At 44.8% G+C, this 22,978-nt stretch overlaps 1 protein-coding gene and 1 long non-coding RNA gene across 2 annotated transcripts in view; one reads left to right on the top strand and one right to left on the bottom strand.

Annotated features, from left to right (window-relative positions):
- Nucleotides 1-2,780: 2,780 nt before the first annotated feature.
- On the bottom strand, nucleotides 2,781-20,417 carry LRP11 (LDL receptor related protein 11). The gene is made up of 7 exons (XM_040552830.1): nucleotides 19,896-20,417; nucleotides 14,548-14,711; nucleotides 11,689-11,830; nucleotides 9,466-9,591; nucleotides 8,504-8,713; nucleotides 3,276-3,377; nucleotides 2,781-2,996 (listed from the first exon to the last, which is right to left on the bottom strand). The coding sequence occupies exons 1-7, from the start codon at nucleotides 20,407-20,409 to the stop codon at nucleotides 2,842-2,844; spliced, it is 1,413 nt and encodes a 470-aa protein (XP_040408764.1). The 5' UTR covers nucleotides 20,410-20,417; the 3' UTR covers nucleotides 2,781-2,841.
- A 246-nt stretch (nucleotides 20,418-20,663) lies between these two features.
- The window catches only part of LOC121067798, a 29,531-nt gene continuing 27,216 nt past the window's right edge, over nucleotides 20,664-22,978 (top strand). Inside the window, exon 1 of the long non-coding RNA XR_005818454.1 lies at nucleotides 20,664-20,729. This is a non-coding gene — a long non-coding RNA (uncharacterized LOC121067798). The remainder of the gene's footprint in view (nucleotides 20,730-22,978) is intronic.

The raw sequence follows: 22,978 nt of genomic DNA, 5'->3' as shown, positions 1-22,978 counted from the left end.
ACCCCTGCAAAACCGGGCAGCGTGCAACTAGCAGCGTGAAAAAAAGTGGGTTCCTAATAATGAATAAAGCTCGGGTAAGTGTTGCTTGTGACTTGGAAGTAATTTGTACACTTAAGTGCACATAAGCTGGTCTGAAAGGCGAAACTATTTAAAATATAAGAAAGCATTCTAACTGAAGTACCTACCTTGAGCAACATGAAAACACGCTGACAAAACAGCTTGTAATGGCCTCTCCTAATACACAGAGTAATGCCCACAGGTGTATGCTATCAAAGCAATCTTCTCCTCTGGCTAAAGGACATTGGTAATTTAAAACAGCTGGACTGAGCACGTTACCAGACAGACTCAGCCCTGGGAGCTGCTGGGGAAGGGCTACGGGAGCACTGCTGGCAGCAGAGGAGGGCTGGGAAGAGCCCCAGGAGAGGGGCAGCACCTGCAGTGCTTTGGCAGCGGTGCCTTGGCAGGGCTTTTTCTGCTGGTGCTCGGGCATGCTCCAGCCCAGGAGTTCAGCATCACTCATTTAAGTCTCACAGCTTGTAGAAAGTGATCGCTATTGAGGTGCGTATGAATTCCAGCAGCTGCTGAGGCGATCTCATACTTTGCCAACTTCGTCTTGCTCTTAATCTAGCTGGGGATGCCCACGCTCCCTGGCGAGGTGCAACCCTTTTTTAAATTTCAGTCTAGCTGTGGAGTTTCCAGTTACTTTAGTGTGGTGGTCTGCATGGCAGCAAATGTCACCATGTGGAAAGAAAAGTCTCTGGGAAGACTGACACCTGCAGCATACTGATAGCTTTGTCCTGCGCTATGCTTGCTGTCAGGGATTTTGGTAATGGGAGCAGTACACGCACGGCGAGAAAAAACTACTGGTCTTGCTGCTACAGGGAGATGGTGAAGGAGTAGCTGTTTAAACCCCAAATAAAGCAAAAGCAATGATTTTTCACTAATGGGGGATATATATCCCTAGCAGATGGGCAGCGCACCCTCCCTAGAAGGCTGTAGAAGCTGTAGCTTTATGAAGTAGTCTTTCGGGGCTTGTGCTATGCGCCATGCCTGCTGCAGGCTGTGACGGACGAGGGGCTGTGCTCTCAAGTTGGAAACGGAGAGTACCAGCAGAAAGGCTCCTGGGCCCCAGGAAACGCTGCAGGACAACCAGCCAGGCTTTGCCTAACGCGGCAGGAGGGCCCTGGCAAGCAGCACGGCCAACCTGGAGCCGGGCCACAGCCACCTCCGCTCCTGCTTGGTGCTCTGCTCGAGTCCTGCTCTTGAGACAGGTGATGGGTGAAGACGGGAGCTCTGGCCCTCTTCTTCTCAGTCTTCCTGCAACAAAATGTCTCTACAACTCCCCCCCCCCACCGTACACATCCCACCTTTTTCTAAGGCCCTTTTGTGGTGCCTATTTTATACGCTGCCACGGGCTTTCCTACCTGTTGAGAGGAATGTTACACAGCATTTAGCTGGTAGCTGAAAATAAATGCAATGCAGGAGATGTAAGAACAAAATAGGTTTATTAGAGCTATTTTACATAAATTAAACAAGACCAAGCAACTCAAAGAGCTATCTGTGTACCATGGCAAGATTCTTGTTGACTTGGAGTTACTGAAGTACAAAAGACGACATACAAAAAGATGCATGCCTCACCTGCCTCTGCTTTCATTGGGACCCATGATGAATGCGACATCCTCGGACAGTCAAACGAGATAGACAGCACGGTGTCTATATATATGTATATATAACATGTACTGTACACAATTTACTGTTAACACATCTGAAGTTCACTCACACATATCAATTACTTGCTCTAATTCTAGGAGAATTTTGCTGGGGTGGGGACACGTCGCTGAAGCTTTCAAGCTTTGCAGGGAGCTAAGAGTTTTAACCAGCACGGCTCCCAGGCTCCGGGGAAGCAGGGGCAGGGTTCAACCGCTCGCTAGAGACAGCAGTCACGCTGACCGTGCCTGTTTGGCTACGACTAACTTTGGTTTTCACCCCGACAGAACTCCCAACACCACAAATCTGGCCACCGCTAGCAAAGCTGGGGCTGGTGTCAGAGAAAAGCTGCAGCCCGCTGCTGTTTTGCAAGGTGGAGTGCGTGGAGCTGGGGGTGGAAAAGGCTCAACAAGCCACGAGCTCCGGGGAGAGATGCAGCTCTGGGATCTCACACAACAGCCGTTGGACACTGCTAAGTCCAAACTCATCCTCTACTTGTGTTTTCACTTCAGTAAGCATGGCTCTGTTAGCTGCACAGAGGTTTAAACTACGAATGAAAAATACGGTCTGTTCCTTAAATCCCAAATTTCGTTACAAAAGCTGGTGCTTAGATGGCGATTGCTTTTAATTAACAAAGCAAGACAAAATTATTTCATGAAAATGCTCCCTGTGTGTCGGGTGGGAAGCGCAGAGATCGGTCTCTGCCGGACAGCACAGTCACGCTGGTCTGGCGCGTCCCCGTACCCAGCGTGGAGCGCGCTGGTGGCAGCAGGGCAGTGACGAGCTGCCCTCTACGCCCCGGCCAGCGCCACGGGGACCTGCTGCCTTGGCTGCCCCGGCACAGGGCCCTGGGGCCCGGCTGCTGCGGGGAGGGCGAGGGCACCCCCACGTCCCCGGGGGGGTTCTCCACCCGATGGCGTCTTCTACAAGGTCAGCCGGAGCCTGAAGGCTTCTGAGTTTCTGAAGGTGGGCACCCACCCACATCTTCACTTCTTCATCAAAGGGGGAGAACGCGTTCCTCACCTTGGAGGCTTCTACATTTGAAACTTAACTAAAGACTTTGGTCCTTTTTAAGAGGCAGAGGTACATGGACACAGGAGACAGGGGAGAAAACGACAGACCTAAATCTGATTTTCAGAGATACATCCCGTTGATGAGGTAATCAGACTCTTCAGATGTAATGGGTCGAGCTTTTTTAAGCTTCTGTCTCACTAAACGCAGTCTGCAAGCAACCATAAGCAGCAGTAAAGCAGTGATGGCCAAGCCTAAGGCCAAAGGCAGTACAGCACCTGCAGAGAGGTTAAGACAGGTTATGCTTTATTTAATACAGTGGGAAAACAGCAGAGAAAACCTCAACATTTTCTTTAAAAACACAGCTGGTCTATCAGCTAGGTGCTAATATTTGGAGAAACTCACACTGAGAAATGAAACTGTGTGATCACATGTGCTGCGAACGGGTCAGAATATGGAAGCACACTGTTCAATCCCTGACGACAGCATCTGGGCCTGTATTACCTGACTGAAAAACTCCAACATAATTCAAAATGAATTCACGCAGTCAGTCTTACCTGTTTCTGGGACTGGGTGACCACCTCCAAGCTGATCTCTCTTTGGCACAGTTATGCCACTTCCATTTTTATCATCTGTTTTTTTCCCTGAGGAACTGTTATCTGCATAAAATGAAGCAAGACAAATGAATATTGCAGTTCAGCAACTCAGGAAGTCTTATCCACAGGACACTAAAATCAAATAACATGAAAGCGCTTGAATTTAGAAAAAAAAACAGTTTAAGAACTGCTGACTCTTATTGTGTAATTTATTTTTTTTAAATAATATGAAACTAATACTAAAATGTAAATTCATTTTTTGCATCACAAACCACAGTGCATCTCAACCAAACCCACGTGGGGTCACTTTCCACTGAAAAAAAATTGATATAATTTCTCTCTTAAAAGCTTTCATGACAGGGTATAGACCAGTGTGAGCTAAAACATTACTAAAGTGGTTATATATAGCTGAAAATGAGGCCATGTCAAGTTATGTTGTCCACACCCTTGTAGTTTGTAAAGCAGGAGATGCATAGGTTGGCTGCCCAAGCTACCTTAATTTTGCCCGTTATCTGACAGGTATAAGAGCAGAACTTAAGTACTTGGAAGACATGAAAGTATGTGGGGAAAACATCTGAAAAATGGTAACTTAGGCACTTCAGCTGCATGTGGTAGAGAAGGTGCAACAGAGCACTGTTTGTAATGACACAAGAGGAGAGCGCACACACTTTGCTGCCCAGAAGTGTTCACCCTGTGAGCACAGACGACTGCACTTTTGCTTCACAAGAGCAAAGAGTAATGCAGCTGGGACTCCTTCCTCCTACCCTCACACCGGAGTCCTGCACTGATAGCTATGGGGCCACTCAGTGCAAGACTGACAGCTTAATCCAATGCCTTCACAACAATCAGTTCACCCCACTGGTGCTGCTTTGACTTGGAGTACTAAGCTCACCTGTGAGATTTTGTCAGGTAACTCTAGAAAGTTGGAGAAAGGAGGTCTTTTCCCCTGAGGAGATGTAACTTTGATAAATTTGGGCTTCTTGCCTGCCTAGTAATAATTTTAACAATATTAGACTAAAGCATGTTATGTGGGCTTGGTTTTATTTTGACTCTCTCTTCATTTTCTATTCTGTGCCTAGGAAATCGCAATTTATAGCCCTTTCCGGTTACCCTAGATTTCAGCTCTAAGTAGTAGCTACTGCTGTTGATGGCTCTACAGTGAGAACATGACTAAGGCTTGGGCACTCAGTCAAATGTTGTAATCCCATCCCGGAACAGTGCTGCAGAACAGCTGGTGCGGAGAGAGGCACAGACCCTGCGCCAGGGGAATGCAAAGCTGCTACGGTGATTTATACATTCGAGTTTGCTGCGCTGGGAAGTGAAAATCTTCAGACTGCTTATGAGTGCCACCTGTCTACAGCACTGTGGTTGCTAAAACGGCTTCTGATGCTTAGGAACTAGCCTATCGCTCACTCCAGTGTGCTTTGCTGCCACTGTATTTTTGTTGTATTCATTTACAAGGGCAGCAGTGCCCGAGTATGCATTTTGGCTGGCAAACGCCCCTGGAAATGATGCCAGGGCACACTGGAGGCAGCCACGCAGAACTGCTGCGCTGGCCTTTGCAGGAGATGCAGTCTGGGTTACCTCACTCTGCCGTTATGTCTGCACGGGGAAAGGACTCCTTTACTGACATTGAATTCCTCTTCCTGCATCCACTCCCAGCCACGGAAGAAAACGTTTGGTCTTCTAGCTTGGACAAAAGCAAATCATGAGGCTGTAACGAAAGACTCCGTGCACTGAGCCCCCAAGGTAGTCTGTAAGTTGGACCTGGTGTCCCCCTGGAGTCACGCTGCTGTAGAGAAACCCCACTGGAAAGGTGTGCATGCAGAGCAAGGCTCACCCATTGTCCACAAACAGTTACTTTTTGTTTTGTTTTACTGTTAATAGGTTCCCTGTTAGGCCAGGTAGAAGTTTCAAACAGCCTGCACCTTGAATTTGCACATTTTCACATTTTTATATTTAAGCATAAATCCTTAAAAAGCCCGTATCGAATCAAAGCCGAATTTGAGACGCTACTGGAGTAAAGAAACAGGCTAAGGGAAACTGGGAACAGATAATGATTATAATTATTAGGAGAATATGGGGTTCTGGGATAGATTTCCCTTGGTATTACCCTCACAGACATATCGTACTCCTGCTGCAAAGAGCTATTCAACAGCCCAAAACGCCACAGCCTATCCCAGCTCGTTTTAAAAATGAGAAAAGATAAATATGGTATTCCTTGACACAGAGATCCATTTACTGGATATCTTCATTCTTAGAGACAAAAGGTAGAAGGGTCTTTACTGATATTGTAACCTGCACTGTAATTAAAACAGATGTAAAAAAAGAAGCAAATGCCAAGGGAATAAGACAGATGTAGGCCTGAAATGAGCTCCCCCCAGTGGAGGGAGTGCTGGAACCTGTGCTGCCCCTGTAAAGCCATCTCCCATAACGTGTTATCTTAAATGGACAGCTTTTCACCTTTGACATTAAAATCATTAAAGCTCATTCATGAGTCTGATTTACAACAGTATACCAGGAGCCTAAATGCTTGGAAAGTCAGCTCTAAAGACCTTTACAATGTGACTTGGAGGCACAGAGTCTGCCTTGGCACCAGTGCAAAGTCTGGCGTACTGTCACAGGAAAGAATACATCCCAGGACAGGATTTCAGCCACTGGAATGGCTGAACTTTTGAGGCTGCTGCTATGATTTCTGTTCAGTGCTGCTTACCTGCCCTCGGAATTTGTGTAGCAGTTACTGCTCTCCTGAACACTTTTCCGGGCGTGCTGCTCGGAGCTGCTTGTTTCTGTCTCTCCTAACAAAGTCATTCTCTTTCCAGCAATGGGTCTGGCGAGGCTACCAAGTGAGGCAGGGTAACCTAAGACTGTGTGTGAGCACAGTGCCTGTCTTACTTTCAGTAACCACTGGCTAAACCACACATACATGCCTGGAGGAAGGACCAGCAATCAGGACGCCCAGGGGAGTGTTCTCACCACTAAGAAAGGGTTTTGTCCTCTGCTTTCCCCTCTCATTATTCTAAACCAAGTCAAACATCCTAGCAGGGAGCTGGCAAGTCCCATCTACTTCCCCCTTTGTCTGGGCCAGTTATCCAAGATAAACCATGTGCACATGGTTTTACAGAGTAAAAGTCATTGCATTTTTGTAACACCTAATTACTAAATTTGGTCTGTGATCTCCTTGAGATGACACTGATGGACAGAAACTTAATCCACTGCATCTGGGTGCATTTTTAGGAATGGGTTAGATGTCTGTCAGCTCAGGTCCCTAACAACTGTGATGCTTGCCAGTGGGGCAGGACTTGAACTTCTTTGCATCTCTGTGAATCATTAATGTACAGCGTGTGACCTCCATGGATTTTAAATATCTCCATGAGAAGACAGAAGCTCATGGAGATTTTGGCAGTTGCCCTTCAGGCCCAGGTACCTAGTGTCTCTTCATGTCCCACCACATGCACCTCTTTGGAACTGATCCGTAGACTACTTAAAAACTTGCTGAACTGTTTGCTGCTTTTTTGGTTAAAACTATTGGGCTACTGGCTTCTTCTATTCTACAAGTAAATCCTTACGTATCATTCAACTGAAATTAAATTCTGGCTGAGCCTTGTCAAACTCATTGAAGACAGGCATGGTCAGCTGGAAATCCTGCTTGTTTAAAATTAAAGTTTTTGGTATTTTGCTTCTGGTACTGCACTAATCACTGAAGCCCCATCATTTTTTTTAAGTTTCATAATATTTTTTTCTTTTATTGTTTACCTGCTGGGTAAAAGCCTACTTTAAGAGCAAAAACTGTGCAAGCAAGTCACTGTGCAAAAGGGTAAACGCTGAAATCCACTACACAGAAGAGCCGCTCTTACACACACTTCCAATTATAATCTTTGATTACAGGTGACCAAGCTTGGTGACCTCAATTCTGGTTTTACTTCTGGATTGCCCAATGGCTTTTAAGACACAGCAGCTGACTTACCACTGGAGTTTGCAATGGCCTTTGGCAACCTGATCTTTAGTTTGGGTAGCCCTGTATCAGGTGTTGCTCAGAACTATGACAGCCAAGTGGATTTGGGGCAGATTGCAGAGTTTTAACTCATTCCGATAAGGAGCACTGAGTTCTTTTACACTGACAGAAAAGGGGGAAACATTTGAGACAAGATTTTACCATAAGTTTCCACTTATTCACCGAGGCAGTGAAATTCTTGAAGATCATTGTTTCACTCCCTTTGCGGTCTCCACAGATGACATACAAGAATCTGAAGAACCATCGAAGTGTGAACTAGGGAAGTATTCTTTATGAGAGTCAATAGCGGAGGGCACTGAGCACTGCTTTGTTGTAAGAAGAAAACAAAACTGTGTTTATAATTAGCCGCATCCTGGGGAGCAAGAATCAGTCTGAACTCTGAAGAAATAGAAGTGGGAGGTCTTGCACTCATTTTAAGCTCTGTGAACACAGTTTTGCTTTCATTCAGTTGCCATTCAATTGCCATTTCAGGTCATTTTAACTCACCAGCAGGAACCACCTTTGGCTGCCTTAAAAGGCACACCAATTTCACTGCAGCTTCTGGAGTACTACCAAGGCAATGTTTGGTGACTGCTGCCTCTAACATCCCTACACACTGACTCACAACAGGCTTGCAGCCAGTACAGAGAATATGACTTAGGGACTTGGGATTGTTTGTTACCAAAGACTGAGCCTACTCTATAGCAATAAAAGACTTCTCCTGCTCTGAACATACAATTCAGAAAAAAGTGCCCGTAACAATCAAGATACTACTTCAAGGAAGAAAAAAAGTCATCAGTTAGCACCAGAAGAGATGCAATTGCTTTCACTCAAGTTGAACAGTACATTATGTTCTACTGAAGGTAAAACCCTGTAAGTATAAAGATTCCCATGTATCAGCTTACACAGATGAACCTGTTTCTATTTAGCTCACTGCATGCTCTGTTCCTTAGACTGCATTTTTTTCCTAGTGCTTTTACATTTTAACTTTCTCTTTGCAGCTGCTAAGAACCAGACTTGACAATTATAAAGCGTTACCTAATTGTAACTTACCTATTGCAAGCTTCTTTTGCATTTTTTTTTACATTTACAAAAGTTTACTCTTAGCCAGACACCAAAAGACAGTTTAAGGTGAAAGACCTTTTCTTCCTTAAGACAGGATGACTTATTCAAACTGATGCTTTTCAGCTCTTACCTGGCACAAATCCGCTGTTTTGTTTCTTTGGTCCCTGAGAAAGCGATTGGTTAGACATGTCTGCATCCAGTGGAAGGAGCGGCTGATTTCTGACAGTGGCTTTCAGGGTGTTTTCTGCAGAGTTTTCATCTGTATGTTCAGTCAGTCCTACAGTCCTTTGCTGGGTAGTGCCAAAGGCTGCGTGAGTCACTGTCTTCCGGCCTTGGCTGACTATGTTAACAGAAACAAAAATCAATTTTTATATAGGATTGAAAGGAATGAGAATATTCTGATAGAAAACCCTGCAACATGGGCCTTCAAGTAGACTAACCAAGTTTACCCGGTTCAGACATATGATGAAATGTGAGTTCCACATACATAGCAAGTTACCAATCACACACTGTTCAGCTACTGAGCAAGAGTATACCTAAAATGAAATCCAGCAACTGAAATGTTAACGGCAGAGTGGTTAGCCACCATGCCAATTCACCCTCTGATCATTTTTGTTCACTTTGCTGAGCATGGGCACATGGTGAGAGCGAATAATGAAAACTAAGAGTGCAATGGTGAATCAGCTGGTTGCCCTACACACCCAGATTTCCAGTATTTCAGATTCTGGTAATGTGCATAGCTGCACTTTGAAGTGTACCTCTGAGACGCCCTTTCAGATCAAGACAGGAGTCCTTGTCTCCAGAATCACTACGCAGGTAAAGAACTGATCTCGTAAATGTTGAGATCTGTAACTCAAAATCTGTTACTCAGGGACTTTTGATAGTTTTGATACGCTTTGAAAAAAATGGAATTGATTTCTGAGCATCTCCTCAATGCTGACATGAAACATTCCCACATACCAACGAATGGTTCTATGCTGGAAGCAAGCTGCTTGTTGACAGGAGGAGAAGCCACAAAAGGGGCATCATTTCCCTCTGGTTGTACAGTCTGCAGTTACTGTCACAATCTATGTTGTCCCACGGGGCACTTACGGTTCTGGCAGAAAGTTTCGTCGGAGCCATCAGGGCACTGTTTCACTCCATCGCAAGCAAATGTGATGTCGATGCAGCAGCCATCATCACAGATAAACTGGTAGCGAGAGCAAACCCCGACACAGGCTATTGAGAAACAATTCCCAAATTACCAAAAAAGAAATAGGAGCAGTAAATACTGAGTCAATGATTAAAATCTGCAGCAGCCAGGAAAATGCCAAACCACGCTATGACAAGAAGGACCATGGACAAAGCTGAAGGAAGGCCAGGCCCAGCTACATGACGCTATATTGACAGAGAAGCTAATACAGCTAGTCGTCGTTCCTTGCACCCTTATCACTCTTCTGGAAATCTCTTTACTACAAAACCACTCAACCTGGAGGCTGTAGCACCATACAGTCCATGCAGCACCCCTGCAGTGCTTTAATCTCCACCAGCCTATGCTGAAAAGAGATCTTTGCAGGGTTAGAAGACCTAGGACAGTCCTGAGAAATATTTCAATGAGATCTCTGTAGTTGGAACTGCCTTTCTCCAGCACGTAATTCCTTCTACATACTCATTCTGTGTTTCTGACAGTAAGTTATCTTACACACACACCTATGGACTATACGGAATCTCTTACGGCATGTCTTCTGTAACCTAATTAAAATACTAAAAGAGTACTTGTCATTTATCTGCATGAACAATCCATTGACTCCGATACAGCACCTGTCAGGGCAGGACTGAGCACAAGGTCCTACAACTGACCTTCGCCAGAGAGAATTGACTGCTGCCTGCTTTAGTATTGAGATTCCTCTGGAAATGGAGGATATCCCTGGATGTTTCACAACTGCAGTTATATTCTAAAAGCTTTCCTGAAACCCATTCTGACCATGTAATTACCAAGTGTTTACATACATGCTTTTCTCCTTCCACCAGCAGTGTATTTCATTGCTTGTAAAGCGCTATCAAATTCACTGTTTGGGTAAAGTTGTAAAAGCAAATCGATTTGCATAAGCAAATCACAGCCTTTGGTTGTCACACTGCTAAGCACCAGAACAACAATTTTTAAAGCTGAACAATGCTAATGAAAGTATGGCAGGAACACAAGCGTATGCTTAAGCCCCCAAAACTGTAGTTTGAAAATATATCTCATTAACTTCAGTCCTAATAATAGCACAGGTCCTGTAAGAATTAAGGTACTGTGCTCTCATTTAACTATGGCAGTAGCACTTGAATTGCAAATGTACTTGGGGAATGAGAAGAAGAAAAAAGGCAGCAAACCCTCTACATGCTCCACCGAAGAAATACCACAGATGCCCACAGCAACAAATAAACAAACCTCTCCGGCTGCTTTAGCTGAATTAAACATTAATGAATACAATTCTACCATCTATTACTAGAATACAGATATTAGTAACAGACTCATAAGTGGATTTATATAATGTCCATTTATTGCCACTGGGACAAACCTTACACATAGTGATACTGCACTGCTGCAGAGCAAGTTTTCACTGGGTCTGCTGAACACAGTAATGATGCCAGTTTACCCTTTACTTTGTGCCAAAACAGCAGACCTATATTAGCAGCTTGCTAATTACAGCGTAATTAAAAGTTATTGCATTAAAGAGCCCAAAACCGACAGCCACAGACATCTACCTTCCTTTCTACCTTTTGTGCTTTTTCCGTGTTTCTTAAGCTCAGAGTTTAAAAATGATGGGTCAGTTCCGGTTTTGGTTGCCACAGTAACGTAAGGCTTCCCTGTTTAACAAACATTACACAGAAAGGCTTAAATGCATGAAAACAAGAAACCATCCCACCTTGCAGACTACAGATGCAGGCAATAATTTTATTAGTCTGTGAATCATACTGTTAACTGCTTTTACTTCGGTCTTCCCTATAGCATAATCCCTGCCCTGTTCCATGAGCCATCTGACTATACAATGAACAATTACGACGTGTCTGATGCGTACGGCAATAGTTAATTTCTCCAACCTTGCCTGCTTATTAGCGACATAGGGATGAACATTTAAAAACTTTAGGTATTATTGCTCTAACAAACATGATATTTGCTTCCTCAGTTTGAAACAGCAAATCAAAACTGAACGAGATTTTGTTATACAACGAAGATGAGTGAGGTAATACGATAGAAATGGGAGTAAGACTTCTGTCTCCATCAAGCCTCTTGCTCTGAGCAGCATACCCTGGGCATGACATGGCCAGCGACTGCACTCAGCTTCTCACCTACTGCAGAATGAGCCATAGGAAGAACGGTCACAGAGACGTTATCCGAGCTCCGCTGACCAGCAGTGTCTGTCACGGTTAGCTGGAAAATGTATGTGCCTTCCTGAAAGTGAGACAGCTTCAGCGTTCCTGGCTGTGGTACCTGATAAAAGAAAAACAGAGAAAAAAGTCAGACTGGTATTAAGGATCTGTCTAATTTCTAGGACTAGGTAGATCATTTCTGCACAATGCTTTTTGTACAGATTAAATACTTCTCTTAAGAGAACTGGAATTTTCAATAAATATGTTAGTAGAGTCCTAGACCTAGCTTTATTACTAAGTGTATTCACTTAGTATTCACTATGTATTCACATTCATTTATCTCTTCTGGGAAGGAAGTTAATTTCCTAACCTGAAATTTCTTTCCTTTTGTATTTATCCAAATGCAGTGTTATCTAATCACTCTGTTGATTACCTCCTGATAATGAATATGACACTTCAGAATTTTATTCTTTGTTGTATTACAGAACTAAATATGATCTAAGAAACATCTGCTGTTCTTCACCATGGCTACTGGGAGAGCAAATATGTAATTTAAAACTCATGAACCACAGGGTCCAACTCTCTTCTCAGTGCACATCCAGAGAAGCACCGCTGACTTCAGAACACAGCATTCTTCCCGACAACCTCTGTGCTTTCCCCTTTATCTCTCTTCTGCCCTTAAGGATCCCTTAGTGTACCTCCTTTGTTCCAAACTTTGGCTCAGACTAGATAGTAACTTTCCATATAATCAGCATTAAAAAATAAATAAACAAGCCAGACCAACAATTGCCTACAACTGCCAGAGCTTTGCAGCTACAGCATGTGGATAGAAATCCGAGAAGCAAATTATCCTTAAGCTAATCAGTCACAACAGAAAAAAAAATTTCCACTGGCTTCCCCCTACAATACGATAAGACATCTTTACAGCAGTCTCTCCCCTCCTGTGCTTTCTGTTTATTTTTGATACGTACGTGCAATGCGACAGCTGCCTTTTATCTTAAATAAACACAATCTCATTTTCCCTTGCAGCTATGGATTCATGTACAGTTTATTAAGAATAGATTACAAGAAATCCACTAACTTCAGGATAGCAACAAAAGCACTAAGGATAGCAAATGAAGACTGTACAAATAATCATAATTATTAACTCTACTAAAAATTAAACTACCATGGAAAACCATCAGCGTACATATTTGTGGGAGAAATCCCTGCTCATTTGAACACAATGAAAAAGTATCTATTTAAGCACGAGCCTGTGTCAAAATTGTTTTCATTTATCAAGTATAAAGATATCACCAACACGAATGTGAATTTTGCAGGTTTAAATTAAGAACTGGTCTCAAACTTTTTGAGTGAATCTGAGTAAAAGTAAACATATGAACTTTAACAATATCTAGCAACCATTCTTAAAGCACCACACAAGACTTTTCTATGTATTATGCTGTTTGCACTCCTTATGAAAGCCTTTTGGCCTTCTAATTTTCAAGTTGATAAAATACTAAATGAATAAACTCACAGTGGTCTTTGATATAACAGTGTCAAATTGCAATGCAATCTCAAGTACTTCAGAGTTGGCTGACTGCAGCAAGCCTTCCAAAGACATGAACCTTCCAGGAGAAGACAAAAGGTATGCAGCATTTGGCTAAAATACTACTTTTGAATACCCCAGTTGTATTTTCTGCAAGGAGTATGCTAATAAAAAACTACTTGAGCCTACATTTCAGTAGCTATACACCAGAGAAACCAAACTGTCTTCTTAGAGTTCATCCAGCAGCATGTTTCCTAACTATGACGTGGTGATCTTCAGTAAGAAAACATCGCTTACAATACCCTGCAGGTGGCTAAAGAATAACCAGTTGCTCAGCCAGTTTCTTCCATCTCCTGGATAACAATTTCAGGTTGCAACACATTCAGCCACCTCTCTGTGTTACACAGCACTCTAGTTTGTTCCGTCATTACAAATTTTGAATAACTTTGCTGATATTGGCCGTTTGTCCAATTTGTGTTTGATGTTACTGAGCTGAGTGGGCATACGCAGCAACTCGCTGGTACTGTTCATTGTGACAATGGCATGCCATGGCTTTTGGATTTGGAACTGTTCCAATTGCTTATCCTGTCCTGTTTAAACTCTTTCCAACCATCGGCAGCCTCTGAGCAACAGTAAGATCTATGGTATACACTCTCTCCCCTTTAACATGTCCCTCCTGCTCCAGTTAGAGTCCCCAGTGTGCCCTGAATACAGGGCTACGAACAGACTGTCAGTAGACTCTATGGGTTTGAGACATTTTTCCTTTCCATTTCTGCTGCTCTTATAGCAGCCACAAAGAAAGGTATGATGGAGAATCTCTTGATGGTTAAGTTGAAACCCAACTACTGCACAAATTGTACAGGTATAATAAAACAGTATCTCAAGATGTTTTACAAGGTCTACATCACGCATTTCTTTGGAGTTTCTCTGTAAGCATTGACAGAAGGCTGTTGGTAAAAATACATTATTACTTCCCGAAATTGAATTACTAAGGCGTCTCTAGCCTGGATCACAGAAGCTGAAAACAGAGTTCAGTAAGCACAAACAACGGGGAAAGAGAGCAGAGCTGAAATATAGTAGAATATTAGGATCTATGTATTTGCTACTGGCTGCTACATGCCATCCTGGATAAATATGAACTGTAAAAACCACAAGAAATAAAAGCTCAGGTTGTACAGTCATCCTCATTTAGGTCTTGCCAGCCTAGCCACTTGAATACATTTAATATTATTAGCTCTACATTTAAACCCGTGCTACAATGAATACAACAATCTGCAAATAACTGGCTACATGTGGGGTTCCATGTGTACCTTCATTTCAACAGCTGAGTCACCTTGGAGCAACGTCCATTCATACTGCACAATTCCATGGTCATCTGAACTTTCTCTGCCATCCAAAAGCACCCAGTCGACAGGTGACTGCAGCACAACATCTTGTCCTGCCTTGCACAGGGGAGGCTCATCATATTCTTCTTCTTCAATAAAAAAAAGAGAGGCTCAGTTATTTATCAGAGGGAACTGGGTGGTTATTTATATAAAACACATTTTTCTTGGTTAAGTTATTGATTCACAGCTGTGCAACTTCCTGAAAAAGAGAACAAACACTACTCAGCACTCAGTAGCTATAGTCTTAAGTCTCAGTTAGGGACCGTTCAGTTAAACCACTTTAGCATGTCTGTAGCTGTTAACTGAACGTGCTGTCAGATGCTGCTGGGATGCTGCTGCTGTCCAAACTCATACCACATGCTGAAAAACAAAAGCTCTTCAAAAGTTAAGCTTCCACTAGGCAAAAGAACTTGTGTTACTAACTACAACATGAATGGAGACAAGAATATAATGTTTCTGTTTGTTTGAAGGCTTAAAAATGCCAGAAACACCATGTTCAATAGTGCATGTTTTAAATGAAGTAATATCTACCTATGTTTTAACTCAGTTAACTGTTCAATATTCAGAGCTGTCTCCAGGAAATAACTCCTACATTGCAAGCCTGTTGCATAGGAAACCTTTCTATGTACACGGATGTTTCGCTAATGCAACATGACTGCTAGCATCAGTGTTGTGTTCTTTTTTTAATATGAATTAAGGAAAATTGATTTAAATACAAATTACATATATATTCACATGGCAGTTCCTGCACACCTTTTGCAGCACTCTGCCTAAGTTCATACTCTTAGCCTCTTGTTATGATACATCCTTAAGGAGTGAAAACATTATTAAACGTAAGCTGACGTCCCGGTGAAGTGGTGCTCAACAACGTCATGATATAAATGATCAGAAATGAGCAACAAGTTTTTAAGTACCATTTTAAGTACCTAATTTAAGACATCCAAAACTTTGTTTTCAGACTGTTTAAGATTTGTGGCATTTTCTTTTATTCAAAACACAATTCCTATTGAATAACGTTGTGAGTATTAAGTACTGTTGCCAATCAGAGCACAAGTCTTTCAGGTTAGGCTAACGAAATGCATGGTAGCTGAAGTGAAATGACCTGTGAGAAGTGATCTGCCCTGCATCACTCGGGAAGTGCATAAAATCCAGTTCTGCAAGTCAGCATCTGACAGTTTTATCCACAAGAACATATCTTTTTGTAGTTCCCCGCCCAGGTATCATTCATTCTCTGGGCATGGTACATCTCTAGCGCTCTGAAGTGGCAGTGTGCTTTCTGCTCCTTGATCTCTGCTTTCCTTCTGCCCCCCTGCAAACATGCCACACAGCTTACTTCTTCTCCAAACTGTACTGAGATGTACTGAAAATACAGGTTTTGTGCTTAAGTATTTGCAGGAGACATCTTCCTTCCTTATTCCAGGAGGAAGCACACACAGCGGTCGGGGCATGCAGCAGGCTGAATGAAGATGGTAGATGCACAGAGCATTGGTTGTCAGCTCTGAAAAGCATCTCCTCAGCCCCAGCCTGTAACTTCCCTTGGTTTGGGTAGAACTGCATGAGGCAAGACAAGGTGCTTCCTACCAGCGTAGGGAGTCTTCCTTTCATGCACTCCCATCCCATTTCCAGAGCCTGCTCGAAGGCACAGAACTCAACAGAGCAGTGGCACACATTTTCACCACTGACTGAAGGACAGACCTCCTCTTTGTTCCTTTTCTCTAAGACACTCCTATGAAACCGTCAGAGAAAGACAGATGAAACCAAACACTGAAAATTCCAACGCAAATGCCTGAACGCAGGAAAATGTACAAATAACTGAAAACAGCATCTAATAATAGAAAGTATGAAACAGTTCTCACTGATCCAGCTGGCACAGGAAGCTTGGCCTACTGTGTACACACAGAGTTCTCAAAACCCAGGATGTTTAAAAAGCACCATTTAGGTGCAAAAAAATACTGTTAATAAACACCGTCATTGTGGTGCCAGGACAACTCTTACGGGGTAGGTATGAATTATCTGCAGTCTTTACGTGATCATTTACTTTACCCATCACTGTCAAAAAGAGGCTAACGAACTCCACTGACCTGGGTCTGAAACAGCACAGCCCGTTCTTCCCCTCCCAACTTGGAAAGCGGTTGCACGTCACCCATCTGCTTTAAACGACTTGATCACTTCCCTGCAGAAACTCCAAGGCAGAGGCAAGCCCCAGTTCCCCTGGACCATAAGCGATAAAGATGCTTTCTCTGCCTGGACTAACGTTACGCTGCAGCAGCCTGAGCTATCCTGGCAGGAGCTGTGCTGGGCCAGTTCGCGCTGGGGCAACACACAGATTCCTTCCTGTCAAAACGCAGGATGAAGGCACGATGTCTTTGTAACCTACCAGAACGTTTTCAGAAAGGTAAATTGATGGCAAATCAACTTCTCTTTTACTCTTGTAAAGAAAAAACTGGCCTGAGAGAGACATCTGGCATGGGAAGCGTCAGCCTAACGAGCTGAACACTTTTTCCACAGCAAAGTTTTGAGCAAGGGAATGTATTATCTTTACGGGGTGAAATAGCCCCAAGTCTGGACAATGCATGCTTCTAAGAAGTCAGTGTAAAAAAGAAAGGAAGCATACTTGGGAGCAATCTACAACCACAGTTCATAGGAATAAAGGATGGTCAGCCACAGGTTAGTAGAAAAATCAAGCTCGTAAAGCATCTTTTAACTTCTGTTTCTAGCTTTTATTTAGATTGAATGTAAGTAATATGAAACTGATACACCAGGGCAGCACTGAGATGCTGGAGCTGGCTTCTTGCTACAAAAGGGGCTACAACTTTATAAGCAACCCCTTTTTCTTAAGTGGGGGGAACACGACAGGCTTCATTTGTTCTACTTCCTCCTTCCTACAGACTTGGCCCGCCAGCAATGAAGCTGCCAGCTGGTTGTCTGAATGAGGGCTTTGTTATAAAAGGTTATTTCACTACCGATGCCTAATCTTCTTTGGTATCAGTTTACCTTAACATTGAATCGTCACTGCTCACCAGTAGTGCGTATCACAGATGGGACGTTACACATCTCTCGTGAGGCATTCAAAGCCTTTCTGTGTCAGGAATTTTAGATTTGCTGAACAAAGGCAAAAAGGATTTACCTCTTCTTTCAGTACTGGCACGTGGGTTTCCACTGTTAAAGCTGCACGAACTGCCTGAACGTGCTAAGTGAATCAACAGTTGAGAAAACACAAATGGAGTGTAAAAAGAAGGAAAAATCAGGGCTCTGATTTACCATGAAAAGGTGAGCCTCAAAAATTCACCACACCACTGACTTTTCCAGTACACAGAGATGAACATGATCTAAAGAATACGTCTCTCTCATTACCTGCTTCTAGAACTAGGTATGTAATTGTTTTTGGCTTACTGAAGATCCTTAACATAAACACAAACAAAATGCCCTAGAGATCACTGTATACTAATGCTCAGAAATATTTTGGAATTACAAGGACACCATCTTTATGGATGGATGTTGGTTTGGGATTATCAAAGAGTAAACACAAGACACAACACCACAGTCCTCTGAAAAAAAAAAAGAACAGGTAAAATGTGATGCCCTCGTAACATAAAATCTTGAAATGCAAAGCTATTTCCTAAATCTCCCAAATTTGATCATGTGGTGACATAAGGGGCAAAGGATCTATCCTCACTGCCCTATTATGCATTGTTGTCCAGATTAATTTTTCAATGTAATTCAAGAATGCAGAGGTAACATGACATCAGACAGCAAAATAATTTAATCTGATTTATCTTTCCTGGTTTATGTCACAGCTGACAGATGTTTGAATAAAAGTTCATTCTCCTTTGTGGCTCTGCTTCATCTCCAGTTTAATTGCATTAAGAAGTCATAATCTCCTGTTCCTGATACCACCCTCACCCACGAGGCAGACTTTTAAATAAACCCATCAGGACACAGAGCAATTTGCAGATTAGAAACATAAATTGCCTTGCTAACCCAGTGCTGATAGTCATGAAAGCTGCCAAAAAGGCAAAGCTTTGGAATTCAAGATTTCCAATAGGTGGATTATCACTTCAATGATAGTGTGATCTTGATCGTGTCTCTAACTGCACCCTATGCTAGGATCAGATTTTAATGGAGCTGAGGCAGTTCAAAATGATGAACGACATCCAAAGATATTTTCAAAGGTTTTCAAAGTTGCCTAATTCTCTGTGACTTTGATTTAAAAGCTGGTCTTATGCCTTCTATCTTGCAAGTGCATACATTAAGGGTTATAAAACAGAATTACCCAGAAGTTGCTACATTAACAATACCACAGATCTAATAGTCGCCCAGCTGCAAATGCTGAGGTCATACCTTGGGTCTCTGTGGCATCTTAAGCTTTCCTCACCTTCACTTCCACAGATTCCTCCCTCTAACTTTCTAGTTCATCTACCCAGGCGCTTTGCAAAATATAGTTACGCACCTAAACTCTTCTACAAAGTGATCCCCTGTTCTCTTTCATGTCCAGGAGCTCACACAGGCATTGTCATAACCTAGGCAGAACTGGAAGGGGAATCAGCGTTGAGGTCTCTCTCCCCTGCCAAGGCAACAAGTAATAGCAAAGACTGCCTGGACACTGTTCTCATTCTCACCGCCACCAGGTTTTCCTTGTGTTGCCGAGAGATTAATTTACTGGGGGAAAACATGAAGTGCTGAAGACAAAGACATTTAAGAAAACGGGCGTCGAGGATATATGGTCAACAGAAGTAATGAAACTGAGACCCGAACTAGGATGCAACTGTTTAACAACCGAAGGCATCTGCAGGAGGTGGGAGAGGTAAGCTCGTTGGATCACATCTGATAGGATCTATAGGAAACAGACTCTATATTTTGAAGCACAGACCTTTATGGCTGTTTGCTCTCGATAACACTGTACTTAAACACGCCTGGGGGCTGACCAAACCGCAGCGTTTGATGCGGTTACAGAGCCTCCACGCTCCCTCAGGACCACCTGAGAGCCACCCTTCTCTTCACGGGCCCGACTCCAGAAGGACGTGAGCCTCCTGTGCTGCTGTGCGGCTCCGTGCCGGACAGCTCCGCCATACCCCCGGTCCCTGCCGGGCCGCCTCACCCCCCCCCGCCGCCCCTCTCCCCCGAGGCCTCTCCGGGGCTTCCCCCGGCCGCAGCGGCGGGGCAGCAAATGGCGCCCCCCCGGCGGGGCAGCAAATGGCGGCCGCTCCCCCCCGCGCGGAGCCATCTTGACCGGGCGGCCCGGGCTCCCCGGCGGGCTCCCCGGCGCCCCTTACCCGTCGGCGCGGCGGGCCGGCGGCTGTAGGTGCTGTAGCCGCGGTGCGGGGCGAAGCGGCAGACGGGCCGGCCGCGGTGGGTGCAGTTGAAGAGGTAGCAGCCCAGATCCGCCGCCGCCGCAGCCCGAGGCCGCCCGGGCGCCTGCACCACGGCCAGCGTGCAGCGCGGCTCGGCGCAGCAGGCGTCCAGGCACTGCCGCCAGCCCGCCGCCCCGCCGGGGGCCCGCAGGAAGGTGGCGCCGGCCGCGATGGAGTCCTTGGTGCGGATGATGGAGTCGGGCCTGGCGGAGAAGCCGCCGCTACCGCCGCACCGCTCGCCGCCGCCTCCTGCCGCCGCCGCCGCCGCCGGCGGGCCCGGCTCCTCCTGCTGCAGCTGCCGGCGGAACTCCTCCAGCAGCGACTCCACGCCCGAGATCTGCGAGCGCAGGTCGGCCAGCGGCGCCGCGCACCGCCCGCCCGGCAGCACGGCCCGCCCGCCCAGCGCCGCCAGCAGCACCAGCACCAGCGCCGACATGGCCCCAGGCGGCGGCGGCGGCGGCGGCGGAGGGCCCGGCTCCCCCCGCCGGCCCCGCCCGGCTGCCAGGCGCGGAGCGGCGGCGCTCAGCACCCGCCGGCCCGAACAGCTCCGCCGGGAGGGGCCGCCCGCAGCACGGCTCGGCACGGCACGGAGCACGGCCCGCCCCCAGCCCTGTGCGGCGGGGGGTGGCTGAAACCCAGCCAAGGGGTTGGGTGGGGCAGAAGGTGCTTCGAGTTAAAAACGAGTAGTTTTTTGTTTTGTTTTTTTTTTTCGTCAAATGACGGCTTCTCCGAGTCTGTGACCAAAGCGAGTAACGGGTAAGAGCGCCCTGACAATCGGCGGCCTCCCAAAACAGCTGCCTCGCCGTGCCTTCGTCAGGCGGATGGGGTCGCAGAGCAGCGAGGTGGCACTTTGTGAGCACTGCTGGCATGTAAAGTACAAACACCGGCATATGCACAGTGGTGATGGGCTTTGCACCGCATAGAAGGGGGTGGCAAATGTAGTTTGACCGTAGTAACAACAGGTCAAGTGGTAGCTCAGCGTTTCCATATTCATTTCTTTCATTCTTGCTAGCGTCTTTAAGCATAGATTCACGCATTTCTTGAAAAAGTCTTGGAAAGTCTTCATAGCTGCAGCTACAAATGATCGTTTTTGCAGTGTATGACAGATAGGTGAGGAAAAAAAGGTGTATTAGGAATGACTTTAAGACATCTTTTTACTCCTTCATACTTTTAGGTTGTTCTAGGCCATGTTCCCAGCATCATTCAGAATTACCTCCAAAACAAATCTTCTTTAATATTCTTCCATTATGGGCCCTTAGGTGTTGCCCGGGAAATTCATATGCAGTGTATGGTTTTGATTATGATTTTCCCCCACCTTCCCCCAATTCACAAGATTTTAACAGCGATTATCTGGAGTAGGCTGGCCAGACAACACCACAGCTTTTCACTATTGCTTTCCTGTAGCTATAAGCTCTGTGGTTCTCCAAGTTTCTAAAAATTACATTTTTGAGACCTTCAATTTCCTATCAGATTTAGTTGAAACTGATCAATGCATTCAAAGGTTACAGGGGAAGGAGGATGGAGCAGCTAGACAACAAGATAACATAATCCATAGCATCTGATAACATAATGATAACATAATTTCATCTGAAAATGAGTCTAAAATATCATGATTTTTTGCATGGGAAAATTCTGGAGAGGTGATTAATCTGTTCATGACAGAGATACTGACTGTGACACACTGGTTTGCCAGCTGTGGCACTGTTTTCCTACTGCTCTGTCCTTATACTCTCTGATACTGCTTGTGCTGCCAGAATGTAAAGCATAATTAAAACTTGTACAACCAAAATGACATCTGTAGTTGGCAGAAAGAACCAAATGCGCAAGGTTGCCATTGCTTGTCCCATTCTCGTAGTCACCAAAGGGCTCCTCTGTTGGAACAGAAGCTCCTGGTTCTCAGTTGGCACACAACTGGTGTTGATTAGCAGGGACCTGTTTACAGGGCATAGGGGGTGGCTCATACCACCATCTTTAGCATGTCCAGTTGTACCAAAAAGGTACTTTCCAGCTGTCAGCAATGGTGGCAGCACTTGTGGAGTGGCAGGTTGTCTTCTACAGAGGGGTCAGAGCTCCTATGTGTCAACCCTTCTTGCAGAAGACACTGAGGGAAATGTTGGCTTTCTGTCACTTCATAACGAGGAAGCCATGGTTGGAAGGTGTCCCTAAGGAGCAAGTGGACTCTTGGCCTGTTCAGCCTGGAAAAGAGGAGGCTGAGGGGAGACCTCATCGTGCTCTACAGCTTCCTCACGAGGGGGAGTGGAGGGGCAGGCGCCGACCTATTCTCTTTAGTGACCAGCGATAGGACCTGAGGGAATGGTGGCAAGCTGCGACAGGGGAGGTTCAGGCTGGACATCAGGAAGAGGTTCTTCACTGAGAGGGCTGTCGCGCACTGGAACAGGCTCCCCAGGGACGCAGTCACGGCACCAAGCCTGTCAGAATTCAAGAAGCGTTTGGACTGTGCACTTAGTCACATGGCCTGAATTTTTGGGTAGACCTGTGTGGAGCCAGGAGTTGGACTCGATGATCCTTGTGGGTCCCTTCCAACTCTGGATATTCTATGATTCTGTGATTCTATGACTCTTCTAGAGTCACAGAGTCTAGCTGGGCTAAGGATAGCATGTTCAAATTTGTACTTAGAAGTGTTGAGGCCAACCTCAGAGTAGAACCTTGAACAACCAGGTTGCATCAGGTTTTCTGTAGGTATGCCAGAACAGAACTTATTTTGTTGCCTAGTTTTCTTGGATCAGAATGTGTGGCTGATATTACTTTTGCCTTGTGAGAAAGATGACATTCATAGTTACTCTGTGCTTTTTTCAGAAGGTGGCAGCAGCTTATTACTTATATAAACCAGATTGCTTCTAGACTTTAATGTCTGCCTAAGTGTAAATAAATACTTACATTTAATTTCATATTTCTATACTGGTTCATTGTTGTGAGTGCCTTAAATTTTCATTAGGCTGTGGGGTTGCAAATCTAAATGAATTTTTAGTTTATTTAGTAGTACT

This window comes from Cygnus olor, chromosome 3, assembly GCF_009769625.2.
Source record: "Cygnus olor isolate bCygOlo1 chromosome 3, bCygOlo1.pri.v2, whole genome shotgun sequence".
In the NCBI taxonomy this organism is placed as follows: domain Eukaryota; kingdom Metazoa; phylum Chordata; class Aves; order Anseriformes; family Anatidae; genus Cygnus; species Cygnus olor.
This window is presented reverse-complemented; position numbering and strand designations above follow the sequence as displayed.